This window comes from Xyrauchen texanus, chromosome 5, assembly GCF_025860055.1.
Source record: "Xyrauchen texanus isolate HMW12.3.18 chromosome 5, RBS_HiC_50CHRs, whole genome shotgun sequence".
NCBI lineage: Eukaryota > Metazoa > Chordata > Actinopteri > Cypriniformes > Catostomidae > Xyrauchen > Xyrauchen texanus.
The window spans coordinates 20,424,684-20,439,453 of record NC_068280.1 but is presented as its reverse complement, the minus strand read 5'-3'; the positions used below and the strand labels follow the sequence as shown (position 1 = coordinate 20,439,453).

The 14,770-nt window shown below is 36.6% G+C and overlaps 1 protein-coding gene across 1 annotated transcript; it reads left to right on the top strand.

Moving 5' to 3' along the window:
• The first annotated feature begins 3 nt into the window (after positions 1-3).
• LOC127644015 (charged multivesicular body protein 2b) lies at positions 4-12,680 on the top strand. Its single transcript, XM_052127007.1, has 6 exons — positions 4-171; positions 658-749; positions 6,647-6,841; positions 7,403-7,505; positions 7,621-7,727; positions 11,114-12,680. The coding sequence occupies exons 1-6, from the start codon at positions 138-140 to the stop codon at positions 11,225-11,227; spliced, it is 645 nt and encodes a 214-aa protein (XP_051982967.1). The 5' UTR covers positions 4-137; the 3' UTR covers positions 11,228-12,680.
• The last annotated feature ends 2,090 nt before the right edge of the window (positions 12,681-14,770 follow it).

The following is a 14,770-nucleotide window of genomic DNA, read 5'->3' as shown; positions in this document are numbered from 1 at the left end:
GAGAAGTTCACCTCCTACTTGCCCAAAACCAGGAAATGGTCATGATATTTTGATAGGCGACACTTTCAGTTGATATTAGTGTTTGGAATATACTTATTTTTATTTTACTGTCGTGGTCGACAGAGGCTGTTACAGCCATGGCTTCGTTATTCAAGAAAAAGACTGTAGATGGTAAGTTTTACGTCCCTCTAGGGCTTGTTTGTTTGTCATAGGAGCCCAGCAACACATCTCGCCTCAACCATCAACTGGTTTCGGTAGTACTGTCGAGTTGTTTAATAAATTGAATCTGGTTTAGGATATTCTTTTTGCTGGGCTTGTCAACTGTGGAGTCTAATACATCAGATTTCATGCCAAATTATAGCAACGCTATTTGTGTTTTGGACAGTTGCCACGGAAAACATTCTTGCACGATGTATTGATCTGACTAAAAGTCGGAAAACTGTTAGACGTATGAGTATCAGTTACGCATTAAGGCCTATAAATCATCTCTTATTGTTAAATCTATTAGAAATCAATGGATCACGGCTGTATTGGTCATAAACACCTTTTATAGATGTGGGAGCTTTAAACTCATGTGTTAAAACTGACTGAAAAACATTTCTCAAGGATTAATACTTTAAAGTGGTGATCGGTAACCATATCTCCTCTCATTCTCAGATGTTATTAAAGAACAGAACAAAGAGCTGCGGGGAACGCAGAGACAGATTACAAAAGACCGGACAGCACTGGAAAAACAGGAAAAACAACTGGTAAGAATCCCCACCCATCAATGTGACGTGCACATGGAACCAAAAGTTTCCCTTTCTCAACTATGAGGTGTGTTAGATCATGAGGTTATGTAATTACTAGGTCTGTAAATTAAACCAAAAATTAATAAAATAATCACACCGTTTTCTACGATTAATCACAATAAATCATGCTATGTGGCATATTAAAACAGAGTAAAATATAATTGTAAATTTATTTATTTTATACTTTGTCTCAAAGAACTTGGTTAGTCATTATTTTAATATTGTGGATAGGGTTAAATTGGACATATTTTACAGGTATAAATCTTTGATGCAAGTAGCCTATATGTATACATGCCATAATATCAGTGGGCATGCTGTAATTATATTTTGTCAAAATCCTTTGGCATTTTCCAGTGGAATTGTTTAATTATGGAATCAAATGGTTAGGCAGTGGTTGAGGCTCAGGGTTACTGACCAGAAGGTCGGGGGTTCAAGCCCCAGCACCACCAAGATGTCACTGTTGGGCCCTTGAGCAAGGCACTTAACTCCAGGTTGCTCCGGGGGGATTGTCCCTGTAATAAGTGCACTGTAAGTCGCTTTGGATAAAAGTGTCTGCCAAATGCATAAATGTAGATTAAATTCATATCAAGCTTTATTGGCAAGATAAACTTTAGTGTACACTGCCAATGCATTGTTTGTATACAGATGCAAAACAAATAGAATTTGCTGAATTTTAAAATCTTAAAACTATTATTTTCTTTGCCTGCCATTCAGTCTTTGTCCCGCAGACACTATTTTGCATTTGACACTGGTTCCGATGGCAGTGAGTAGCTGGGTTTCCATCCATGAATTTTCTTGCACATTTTGGGATATTACATAAAAACTGCTTGATGGAAACACCAAGATGCAAATAAAAAAAAAAAAAAAATTGCATACAAATATATATGCTCGCTTGAGGTGGATTTTTGTTTTGGCCGATAAGTAGAAATGCACATAAACAATGTAAACACATTTACCAAATAAACTCATATTGAATTTATTAGGATTACAAGATGTCCTTCATCAATGCAAGAAATGTATGTAGATGATTTAGTTAAATCATACTTTAGTTTAGGATTTAGCAACAAAGATTACATTTTTCATCTTTTGGCACATCAGTATGATGTTATTATTGGGATCTGGACACTTCAGCTGTTATGAATTTAATATATTCTGGAGAAAGCACCGGACACAGGTTCATGCAGTCCCACCCGGCGTGGTGATGCTTGGGCTGGGTTTCCCGAAGCTCTAAGTTGAACATTAGTAGCACTTAAATTGTACTTACTACAGCTTTCCCAAAAGCATCATTATCTAAGTAGCACAGAAAAATACTTGTAAATTAACTAGAGCTATGATCCACTCTTAAACCCATTAAGGGCAACTACACATAATGTTCTCACATCTTTCACAGTTTATCAGATACAATGGGATATATAATAAATTATATTAATACATTTTGATCACTGGAAATCCATTGTACATGGTTTCAAAGGATGAAGTGTGGAAAAAAATCGCATTGAAATCAATAAGCATTCTCTGCATGCAATGTGAGTCATACGTGTAAAACGTGAACATACTGACAAACATGGAATTTGTTTGTAACGTTGTTAAGTTGTTGAAATTTATTAACTCTTAGAGAATTTAATTACAGAAATAACTATGTCTTTAGTAAGAGGGGGTTCAAATGTATTAATTCTTAACTTCATAGATATTAATTCAAGTGACGCAAAAAAATGCATTTAACATGAATGTACGCAGTGTGCAGCAAAATGGGCTCTCACATAGCCTAACATATTGTTTCTTTGGCTGGGACCTGAACAGATGCACAAACAACAGGATTAAAATTACAGATATCAGTAGGCTGAACTATAGACCAAGACACTAGCTTGAAGAAACAAAGTATTATATTTTGAAGAACAGACAACAGAAAAGCCAGCTATGCATGTCTGGGTGGAAGAGGGTGAATGAATCACTCATTGCACACTCTCACCTTCCTTTTATTAACCATATTTTTTAATTTATTTTGTCCTATTTAAGTTTTAAACTGCAGTCACATTACTCACATATGTCTTCTAAGCAAATCTGTTCAATAAGAACATATCTTTCTATTGCCATTACAATTATGCTTATCAAAGAAACCCAAAAAAATGTTATACAGTTCTGCATTATGTGTCTGTAACAGATAAAGGTCGGGCAAGTAGGAGGCGGGAACAAGCTGAACAGTCACCGTAACTTTTCATGTAAAATACAAAACAAACATAAACAAACACATGCAGTGCAGCCACATGAGTCTCTCTCGAACTGGTGTCTCCTGCTCCCCTTTATCTCGCTCTCCCTCTGATCACCGGATTCAGCGCCAGCTGTGCACCCTCACAGCCTGGCCACGACCTCCTCCTCGGCACAGTGTCATGTAAATTTAGATCTATCTTTAGACCTTATTTACACCAATCATGTCGCATGCACAGACGGTGGAGACTGCCTATTGTGGTCAATGCGATATGCGAGAATATTACATGTAGTTGCACTTAACTTATGAGCAGTTCATAGCTCTAGTTAATTTACATGCATTTTTACATGCTACTTAGATACAGATGCTTATGGGAAACATGCTATAGTAAGTACACTTTTAAGTGCTATTAATGTTCAACTTAGAGCTTTGGGAAACCAAGCCCAAGCATCATCCACGCCAAGCGGGTTCTTTCTCCACAATAAATTAAATTCATAACCGCTGCAGTGTCCGGATCTCAATAATAACTTCGTACTGATATGCCAAATGATGAAATGTTGCTAAATCCTAAACTAAAGTATGATTTAACTAAATCATCCACATCTATTTCTTGCATCGATTAAGCTGCTGGCCCTTCGTTCTATCGTTGTAATAATTACGCACCGTTTCTGGTAATTTTGACTTTATTCTCAAAATATTATGATTTTATTCTTGTGATTTTGACTTTATTCCCAAAATGTTATGACTTTATTCTTGAAAGCTTATAATTAATTTTTACATGACACCAAAATGCTGTCGTAATCCTGAAATAATGGTGTCCAGAAATTCCAAAGCCTGCATAGAGTTTACAGAGCAAATAAATCGAATACAAATTTAAACTTTGCCGAAAAGCTGGTATATTTTGTCACTTCCAGACAAGAGACAAATTTCTTTTTAGAGTGCTCTCTGCCAGTATTTTATTAATAAAAGAGTTATAGTGGCTAGAATTTCTCTGGAAATTTTGTTCTTTTGAACACATTGGATGGAAACGCAGCTTTATTCGCACATTGCTTTTGCAATATTATACTTTTTCGCATTTATTAAATTTGCAACTTGGATGTAAAAATAGGAGCGTTTTCGGTGATGCAAATAGATAAGGTAGCTTGCCAGCATCTCTCCCACACCTGGCTCACCACTTGTGGGTGAAGTCTCCATTCTCTGACAGTAGTACTCTACTAAACACACTCTTGTGTTTAATATGCCTGGGACACTATTCCATACAATCAGTTTCTGTCCTTGGATGTCAGCCGAGTTGAGCATGTACCGCCTGGAAATTGATACAATATATGCCAATTTTAGCTACTGGAAGTGGGTAAAAAATCATTAGTGACGTTTCAGGAACTGAAAACAAAGTATAGTCCATTAGTTGCGCTAATTATTTATTTAATAATTTTTTTACACATTAAATTACCTACCCCTAGTAATTAATGTCACGGAGAGCCTGTTCATATTCATTGGATTATGGCTTACAGGACTCCGCTCATGATTATATTATTTGACCTCCTGTGACCTGAACTTGACTGCTGTGTGCAATTTCAATTTCCCTTTTTGATTTGTAACTAGTAGCACCTAATAAACTTGCAAAAAAATCTTATCTTTTGACTCAAACAGGTTTTAATGTAAAAACGTAAATATGTTTCTTACCAGATGTAGTTTTATTAGCGTTTCTCCCAGAGACAAACTCTGCTGTGTTCGGCACCTTGTTGTTTTGTTACATGACTCTGTGTGTTGAAAGTTTAATCCTTTACTGATAACCCAGAGTCTCCTGAACTGAGATCAGTTGGTTTAAATGAATTTAAATTATGTATTTGTTTATAGCGAAGACAAAATTCAACATCTACACATTTATGTGTTGTCGCACAAGGTTAAAGTTTATAAAAGGGCCATTTATGCCATTGTAACAATATACAGAGCATTTAGAAAGTATTCAGACCCAATTTTCGCATTTTGTTAAGTCGCAGCCTTATGCTAAATGCTTTAAGTTATTTATAAAAATATTTTACGCATCAATCTACACTCCATACCCCGTAAAAACAAAGCAAAAACCAGATTTTTGATAACTTTGCAATAAAAATAAAAAAAACTTAAATATCACATTGACATGAGTATTGAGACCCTTAACTTAATACTTAGTTGAAGCACTTTTGGCAGCAATTACAGCCTCAAGTCTTTTTTGGTATGATGCAACAAGCTTTGCACACCTGGATTTGGGGATTTTCTGCCATTATTCTCTGCATATGCCCTCAAATGCTGTCAGGTTGGAAGGGGACAGTCAGTGGACAGCCATTTTCAGGTCTCTACAGAGATGTTCAATTGGGTTCAAGTCCGAGCTCAGGCTGAGCCACTCAATGACATTTACAGAGTTGTCCCTAAGCCACTCTTGCTTTGTTGCGTTGTCGCTGTTTTCATTATGGATATCTCTGCATTTTGCTGCATTCTGCCTTCCTTCAACCCTGACCAGTACCTGCCACTGAAAAACACCACTATCATGCTTCTGCGTATTGCGCAGATGATGAGCGGTGCCTGGTTACCTCCAGACATGATGCTTGGAATTGAGGCCAAACAGTTCAATCTTCGCTTCATCAGACCAGGGAATCTTGTTTCTCACAGTCTGAGAGTCCTTTAGGTGCTTTTGTATGTGTCTTGCACAGAGGAAAGGCTTCCATCTGGCCACTCTGCCATAAAGCCCAGATCAGTGGAGTGTTGCAGTGATGGTTGTCCTTCTGCAAGTTTCTCTCATCAGCACACATGATCTTTGGAGCTCAACCAGAGTGACCAGAGTTGGGTTCTTGGTCAACTCTCTTACCAAGGCCCTTCTCCCCTGACTTCTTAGTTTGGCTGGGCATCCAGCTCTAGGAAGAGACCTGGTTGATACAAACTTCTTCCATTTAAGAATTATGGAGACCACTGTGCTCCTGGGAACCTTCAATGCAGCCAAAATGTATTTTGTAGCCTTCCCCAGATCTGTACCCCGACACAAACCTGTCTCTGAACTCTGCAGGCAGTTCCTTTGACCTAATGGCTTGGATTTTGCGCTAATATGCATTTTCAGCTGTGAGACCCTATGTAGACAGGCGTGTGCCTTTCCAAATCATGTCCATTTGAATTTACCACAGGTGGACTCCAATCAAAGCGTAGAATCATCTCAAAGATGATCCAGAGAAACGGCATGCACCTGAGCTAAATTTCAAGTATCATAGCAAAGGGTCAGTTATTTTAATAGTTCAGTTTTTATTCATTTGCAAAGTTATCAAAAATCTGGTTTTTGCATTGTCCTTATGGGGTATGGAGTGTAGATTGATGTGAAGAAATTATTTAAAGCATTTTAGACTTAAGGCTGCAACCTAACAACATGTGAAAAAAAATGGAAGAGGTCTGAATACTTTCTGAATGCACTTTCAGATGTTGCCAGTGGAATCTCTTACTTTTTTGTTATATAATATTTTATATCTTTATATATATCATATTAACATAAGTATGATCAAATGACAATCACATGAAGCCTCATTTTGGATTTTAAGGATTGTCTGGTAGAATTGTTTATGCAATTAAAATGTCAGTAGATCAAGCTCCAAATGCTTTCTTCAATTTAAATTTTTTTTAATCACAGGAGATGGAGATAAAGAAAATGGCTAAGACGGGGAATAGAGATGCCTGTAAGGTTTTAGCCAAGCAGCTTGTTCAAGTGAGGAAACAGAAAACACGTACATATGCTGTCAGCTCTAAGGTTACCTCCATGTCCACACAAACCAAGCTAATGAACTCCCAGATGAAGATGGCTGGAGCCATGGCCACAACTACCAAAGTAAGAGACTTTTTTGTTTAAACTCAAGATTCATTTATTTGCTCAGTTCTTGTAGTCGTACATAATTGCACTTTTAATTTAACTTGCCTCTCAAGCAGCTCTTGATATATTTCAGAAAAGTGTTTGTAATAAATTATTTGTTGGTATATAAATGCATTATTGGTACATTGCAGTGATGTTCACATGGCCATGCAAATATCTGGGAATTTTAAAATTGTGTTTTTCAGGCCTGGAAAAGTCATGTTAATTTGTATAATGAATATGTATGTTTTTTTTTTTTTTCTTAAATATTGCATGAGCTAGAGCTCTTGTGTGGAGTAAAAGTTGCTCACAATCCATAGTGATGTCCGATTTGTCAGTGAATCATTCTTTTAAGTAAGTTATTTTCATGAATTATTCAAAACGGTTCACAAATGTGGCAACCCTCGATATTTATACACAGCCACCACTCTTTGCATTACTGCACTAGTCTGAAGGGGCCCATTTTAAAATGGACATATGAATCAAGTTGTGACTCATTTGTTTACATCTCTGCCTTTCTCAAATACAATGCACTTTAAGACAATGCAAGCTGTCAATAAAAAGATGGATCCAAAAAAGACCATGCAGACTCTGCAGAACTTCCAGAAGGAGACAGCAAAGATGGACATGACAGAAGAGATGAGTAAGATGTGTTTTATGTGTTATTTATTTATTTTCATTGTGGGTGTTGAAATGGGCTTTTTAAAAATGTAATAGAAATCCCAGAAGAAAGGCTTTCTCACCCCCTCTGTTTAAAGTGAATGACACTCTGGATGAGATCTTTGAGGATTCTGGTGATGAGGAAGAATCTCAGGACATTGTGAACCAGGTGTTGGATGAAATCGGAATCGAGATCTCAGGAAAGGTAAGATTTGAAAAATTGTGTTACCAATTGTGATCGTGTTTGTGTAGGTCATCTTGAATCCTTGTAAACTAACTGTTCATTTACACTGTCGTTAAGTGATCTGACAAAGGAAACAGATTTATGATTACTAGGGATTGGTCTCGATGGCCGTCGACTAGTGGTCCAACAACCAACTATTCGATCATTGATGTTGACTAGTTACATTAGTTATATATTTTCGTATTTTAGCATTACTTTACTTGGAGTGCTTTTAGTGTTCTCTGCTTTTGCTGTTGGACAGTTTGTAAGTTAAAACCCTCGAAAAAATCTTTAAACTCATCCCCTTGAAAGTTGTGTTAAGTTGAAGTTCAGTTTTGCAGATGCTGGATTGTGTTCCATTTAGCTGCGCTCTGTCTAGCTGTTTGAAACACTCGCCAGCTTTACACTGCCACACGCATATTGTGTAAGTGTGTGTCCCCCAAATGTTGGCTCTAGTGAGGAAAGCTGCGATGCTCTGTATTGTTGTTGCTGTAATGATTCATGAAGCATTCCATTCAACTCTGAGAGTCTTTTTTGCACTTTTTCAACTGGAAAAAGTGCAACGGAATGACCTTTTATATCGGACATCTAACTTGGAAATTCGTGCGGAAATCTTCATCTCCCATTTCATCGAGATGCAGGGATTATATAGAGCAGGGAGGTTTACAGTCAATGACAAACATTCACTTTTATAAAATAATATCCATTAACGAGCCAAAGTTCTTACATTTAAATGATAATAAAATGTGTTTAGCAAACGTTTTGCAGAGACAGGTGTTCAAAACATGGTTAATTACACTCCCTTTGTTTTGTTTATCATAACGATAGAATTGCAGTGTCGTATCAGTTTATTTGCTATGAGAAGTCTCTGATAATCTCTCAATCACAACGTAATCAATCTCAAAATTAAAAATAAGCCCCCTCTTTGGCACGTTTGTGTTCAGTTGTCAGGTAATTGTCACTGGATTTCGAATTAGTTGAAATGTCACATCATGCTTGATCACTATCGATTATCGTTTTCATGAGCGATCATTGCTGCCATGTCCGAGTACTCAAATACTCGTGCCCATCCCTATTACAGACGTGACGGTTGTGAAAGTTGCACTTACCTATATACGATGAGCCAAAACCGTTCAAAACGTTCACAAACAGCAAACTTTGACTTAGACATTGGCATGGTAAATAATAGGGCTGTCGATTTAACAAGTTAATTCAGTGTGATTAATTAAATTAAAAATAACGCGTTAAAAAAATTTAACTCAGTTAATCGCAATGCCCCCGGACCGTAATAAGGAAGATTCCTGAGAAATGCTAGCTTATAGTACCACCTGTTTACTCCAGAGGGCATTATGTGACATTTCAGCTGTATGGGCAACGCGCAGATTACAGTGAACAAAACAACACTTCAGCAGGGAGCACAAAACAAACAAGCATTACGTTCTTCTTGCATTTAAAACACTTGATGGAGCGCCAATTCGAACTAAGGGATCTCAAGCTGTGTTCTAAGAATTAAACTGTATGTGACCTAAAAATGTTGTGTTTATGACGCAACTCACCTGAGACGTTACACAAGCATCTGTCTCATGTAGGTGTACATTGACGGGTCCTTAAACAAGCCCTCATAATAAATCTCGAACTGATTGAGAAATTCACTTGTGAAATTGATTGCTATGAACTCATTTTTAAATATTTAAAGATTACTATGTATAATTATTTCATCATTACATATTGAATTATGTTATATGAGGGGCTTTCTCAGCAAATATTTGTATATGCAATGAATTAATCAAATTTGTTTTAATTAATTAAAATTGTATTTTTCCCATGATGTGGTTCAGATTTCTGTGGAATTGCCCAACACATGCGTAGTATACATTTGTGATGTCCTGTTATATACAATACAAACATGTAAAATGTGAGTTCTGTTGTTTAGAACTGCAAAAACAGCAGTGCAAAATGTTTTAGATGTACAAAATAAGAACTTGTTTTCATCTTGTGTTGTCTGCTCTCAGTAAGTGTGGTTTGTTCTCTGTCTGTATATGTTTTGCCCGAGAGTTACCTATATGCGTGCGTGCGCCTTCCTTCATAAAGTGAAGGAAGCATATATTTAAGACCATTAAGATTTTTTTTTAATTGTGATGTTATTTTCAGGACACTAAGGTGCGTTTTACCCCCAATTCGCATTACAATAACATTTCTGGATGTTTTACTTTAATTGTTTTCAATAATAATTGTCGCAAGTTTATTTATATAGGCCATTTCATACACAATAGCAATTCAAAGTGCTAAATAGTAATACACACACTATTTAAAAAAAATAATATATATATATATATATATATATATATATATATATATATATATATATATATATATATATATATATATATATATATATACATACATACATACATACATAAAATCAGGAGAACGGGTATTAAGAGCACGACATCAGCTAATTGAAAAGAAGAAAACATTAAATGATCCAAATCATTATTTAATTTATTTTCCTTTAATTTTAGTCTCAAAGGCAGATCTCAGGGTACCCTTGATCAACCAATGCCTACACTGTGTATTTAAAACAAGAAAGTAAAAGAAAAATGAATATCTAATCTGCACTAAAAGAATCTGATATCTATCTTTTCCTTAATGGTCTTTTTTTTTTTTTTACTGTATTACAGTACAAAACAAACATGCTGTTGGACAATGATTTGTTTTTATTAAAAGCCTAGAATATTAGAGGCAGCACCAGGGGCGTACTGCTATGATATACTGTATAAAAATTTAAAAATAAATCTTAATGACCCTAAATATTGGCTAGATTTTCTATATGCAAAATATATTTCCTTATTTGTTATGAGTAAAATAGGACCAGGACATTTTCTTTAAAGGATTTGTGAGAATCACCCATATATGTTCAGACAGAAGACTTTAGCTATTGCTTCACATCTTGCACAGATTAAGTGTCCCGCCATGAGGATTGCATTTTTAAGGTGGTGTGCCAAGTCTAACGATTAAAAATGTCTTGAAAACAAACATTTCTATCGGGAACCGATGACCCCAAAACCAGCTAATTATATAAGGCTTTCTTAAGACTGATTAATTGACAAGATGATTTGAAAATATGTAGTTGTGCAACTTAAAATTAGTACAGTGCATTATTGCTAAAATAGATTTTTTTCCATGCAAAACTATTAAATACCTGTTCATGATTGGTTATAAAATTATTCATCCTTATTATTTTCATCATGTAGTAGTGTTAAATAAAATGTTCCTGTATCATACACTGTAGTGACTGCATCATAATGACCAACACCATCATTTACATAATATTTGGATCCATAATGGATTCTTTGTTTCCTTTGCAGATGGCTCATGCCCCTTCAACTGGCCGAAAGACCCCAAGTGCCGCCAAATCCAAAGCAGATGGGATCTCAGATGAGGAGATTGAGAGACAGCTCAAAGCCCTTGGAGTGGACTAGTGCTCATGCACGCATATACACAAACACCTGATTATTGCCTGGAAACAACAATGCACAGTGCTCAGATTCACAGACACATTACAATATGTTCATTCTGAATACAAATGGAAACACACACATCCACATTGACAACAGATGCAGATAAATGGAGAGTGAAACAAATCTTACATTCACAGTCACGGAACGGCCTACTCTGGGATAAATTGCCACAGATGGCAAATGCAATTTTTACTATTTATTTGTGACAATAGGATATGTCTATCAATGTTGATTATGACTCTAAGTTGTGCCACTGTTTCATCAGGGTTTAGAAAGTAATTTTAAAAAGGCAAAAATAATAAAAACTTTTCTTTCTTATTTGAAAATTGTGTTGTAAATTAAAACATGCAATGCCTTAAACTGTGGAGAATAAAGTGGACGTGTTCCTCTGAAATCTAGACAGGCAACGCGCTCCGACTTTAGTCTCCAAATTCATAGTACAAAAATCATTCTTCTCATATTGTTGTAAACAAGTTTGACAGGAGAACTCTCTCTGTAAAGACAATGAGTGATAAAGGGCTGTCTCTTTAGTCCTGGTACATTTTCGTCATGTCCTCCTACTCTGCTGTTCTCCCCCAAATGCATGAAAGCAAGACTTTGAGTCACAAAATTTGTTTCTTGTTTACACCTTTGCTCCATTTATCAATTGGAAATGATTGAATTTGTCTTCTGGGTTCATATCTTGTTTAGATAGTTTGTGTGCACATATTTTATTCAGCTGTTTTTCAAGGGGATGCCTTGTGTCTAAAAATGGTTGCTCTCCTTGTTGCTGTTGTGCCTGAGGTTTCGCGTTAGTACACATGGTTATGTTTTGAGGTTGTATGGTTGCATTGATCAAGTCAGTTTCTTTTCATTCTGTCTTCAGAGATGCTTGGAGAGTTCCTGTTTCCTGTCAATTTAACAAGTCAAGGTGTGACAAAAGAAATCAAAATTAGGGTTATATTTTGAGTGGCAATTGAAAGGGGTATACTGATCTGACTACTGAGCTTTGGAATGGTGCACAATTGTTAAATACACCTTGTGTATTTAAGCAATACTTGTATATCATTGGGAATAATACAAGCATTAGAGGTTGATAGGATTAAGCTAAAAAAATGTGTGTGTATATATATATATATTATATATCCTATATTAATCACAGTTTTGGGGTATGACAGATGATTTTCCTTTCTCATAATTTATTCATGAAGTATTGTTCAGACATAAGGGGATTACATATCTAAATTTTGTTGATTATGTTAATTGTTTGTGGTTTTTAAAGGGAAGTGGGAATTGTTTAATATATGGATTTGCCGCTAGAGGGCAGAGCCGAGTCATATTTACTAATTTGTCTGAACATTATTCACATAGACTATGAATTTTAAACACGTAAGTTTATTTATAAATAAATAAACAACCTATATATATATATATATATGTATATATAAATCCTTTGCTGCATTGGTTTTTCTTGTTTTGTTTTTTCAATGTACATTTTGTCATTGCAGTCTCTATGCAAAATCATGATTTCAAGCTCGATTACACATCCTAGTGCTTGACGCATGCACATGGCGCTACAGGAAGTGTAATCAAGCTTGAAGTCATGATAGCCAATGAGACTGTTGTCAAGATGTATGGTAAAAAAGGAATTATATTTCCCTCTGTTCTCCCCCAAAGCCAACTGGATCGCTTCAGAAGACATTGATTAAACTACTGGAGTAGATGGATTACTTTTATGCTGACTTTATCTACTTTTTTGAGCTTCACGTCTTGCATAACAACGCCCTTCAACTGTGACTATGTTCACAATATACCATAGCCTCTCAATGCTTCGTATGGAATGATATTCCGGACATTATTCAAAAGGAATTGCAAATTGTATTTGCAATTGCGTTTTCAATTTGTGGACGCATAAAATGTGACATAATCCAAACGCAATTGCAAATCGCGCATTACGGTTTGCATTTTCGTTTAAGCGAACGCACAGTGACTGCCAGATTTCAAATGGAAAAGCAAAGTCCGTTTGCAACTGTGTTTCCCATATCTTACAAGTTTTGGCCCTGTCATATTTAAATAGCAATTTCAATTACCACGTCTGCTTTTTCACTTTCTCAGCATCGCGTATGTAGCCAGCCAAAACTCAAATGGAATACTAATTCCCTTAGTATTTCCATTTCCGATGCCTTACACAGAAACATGTCAATCAGGGTCAAGGGTGGGATTATGCTATGGGGCGTGTTTGTCTTGGGAAGTGACATCACTCACAGTCTATCAGGATCAATAATTAGCACTGCACTTTATTCATCTATAATCTCACACTGAACTGTCAACATATTCTCCTCAATATACTACTTCATAGATATATATATATATATATATATACAGTGAGGAAAATAAGTATTTGAACACCCTGCTATTTTGCAAGTTCTCCCACTTAGAAATCATGGAGGGGTCTGAAATTGTCATCGTAGGTGCATGTCCACTGTGAGAGACATAATCTAAAAAAAATATCCAGAAATCACAATATATGATTTTTTAACTATTTATTTGTATGATACAGCTGCAAATAAGTATTTGAACACCTGTCTATCAGCTAGAATTCTGACCCTCAAAGACCTGTTAGTCTGCCTTTAAAATGTCCACCTCCACTCCATTTATTATCCTAAATTAGATGCACCTGTTTGAGGTCGTTAGCTGCATAAAGACACCTGTCCACCCCATACAATCAGTAAGAATCCAACTACTAACATGGCCAAGACCAAAGAGCTGTCCAAAGACACTAGAGACAAAATTGTACACCTCCACGAGGCTGGAAAGGGCTACGGGGAAATTGCCAAGCAGCTTGGTGAAAAAAGGTCCACTGTTGGAGCAATCATTAGAAAATGGAAGAAGCTAAACATGACTGTCAATCTCCCTCGGACTGGGGCTCCATGCAAGATCTCACCTCGTGGGGTCTCAATGATCCTAAGAAAGGTGAGAAATCAGCCCAGAACTACACAGGAGGAGCTGGTCAATGACCTGAAAAGAGCTGGGACCACCGTTTCCAAGGTTACTGTTGGTAATACACTAAGACGTCATGGTTTGAAATCATGCATGGCACGGAAGGTTCCTCTGCTTAAACCAGCACATGTCAAGGCCCGTCTTAAGTTTGCCAATGACCATTTGGATGATTCAGAGGAGTCATGGGAGAAAGTCATGTGGTCAGATGAGACCAAAATAGAACTTTTTGGTCATAATTCCACTAACCGTGTTTGGAGGAAGAAGAATGATGAGTACCATCCCAAGAACACCATCCCTACTATGAAGCATGGGGGTGGTAGCATCATGCTTTGGGGGTGTTTTTCTGCACATGGGACAGGGCTGACTGCACTGTATTAAGGAGAGGATGACTGGGGCCATGTATTGCGAGATTTTGGGGAACAACCTCCTTCCCTCAGTTAGAGCATTGAAAATGGGTCGAGGCTGGGTCTTCCAACATGACAATGACCCGAAGCACACAGCCAGGATAACCAAGGAGTGGCTCTG

What these genes read in the sequence shown, in the direction of transcription:
- LOC127644015 (XM_052127007.1), top strand. Translation starts at nt 138, where the DNA reads ATGGCTTCGTTATTCAAGAAAAAGACTGTAGATG. An exon ending in GGACATGACAGAAGAGATGA is followed by an intron (nt 7,506 to 7,620) that starts GTAAGATGTGTT and finishes CTCTGTTTAAAG; the next exon opens with TGAATGACACTCTGGATGAG. An exon ending in GAATCGAGATCTCAGGAAAG is followed by an intron (nt 7,728 to 11,113) that starts GTAAGATTTGAA and finishes TTTCCTTTGCAG; the next exon opens with ATGGCTCATGCCCCTTCAAC.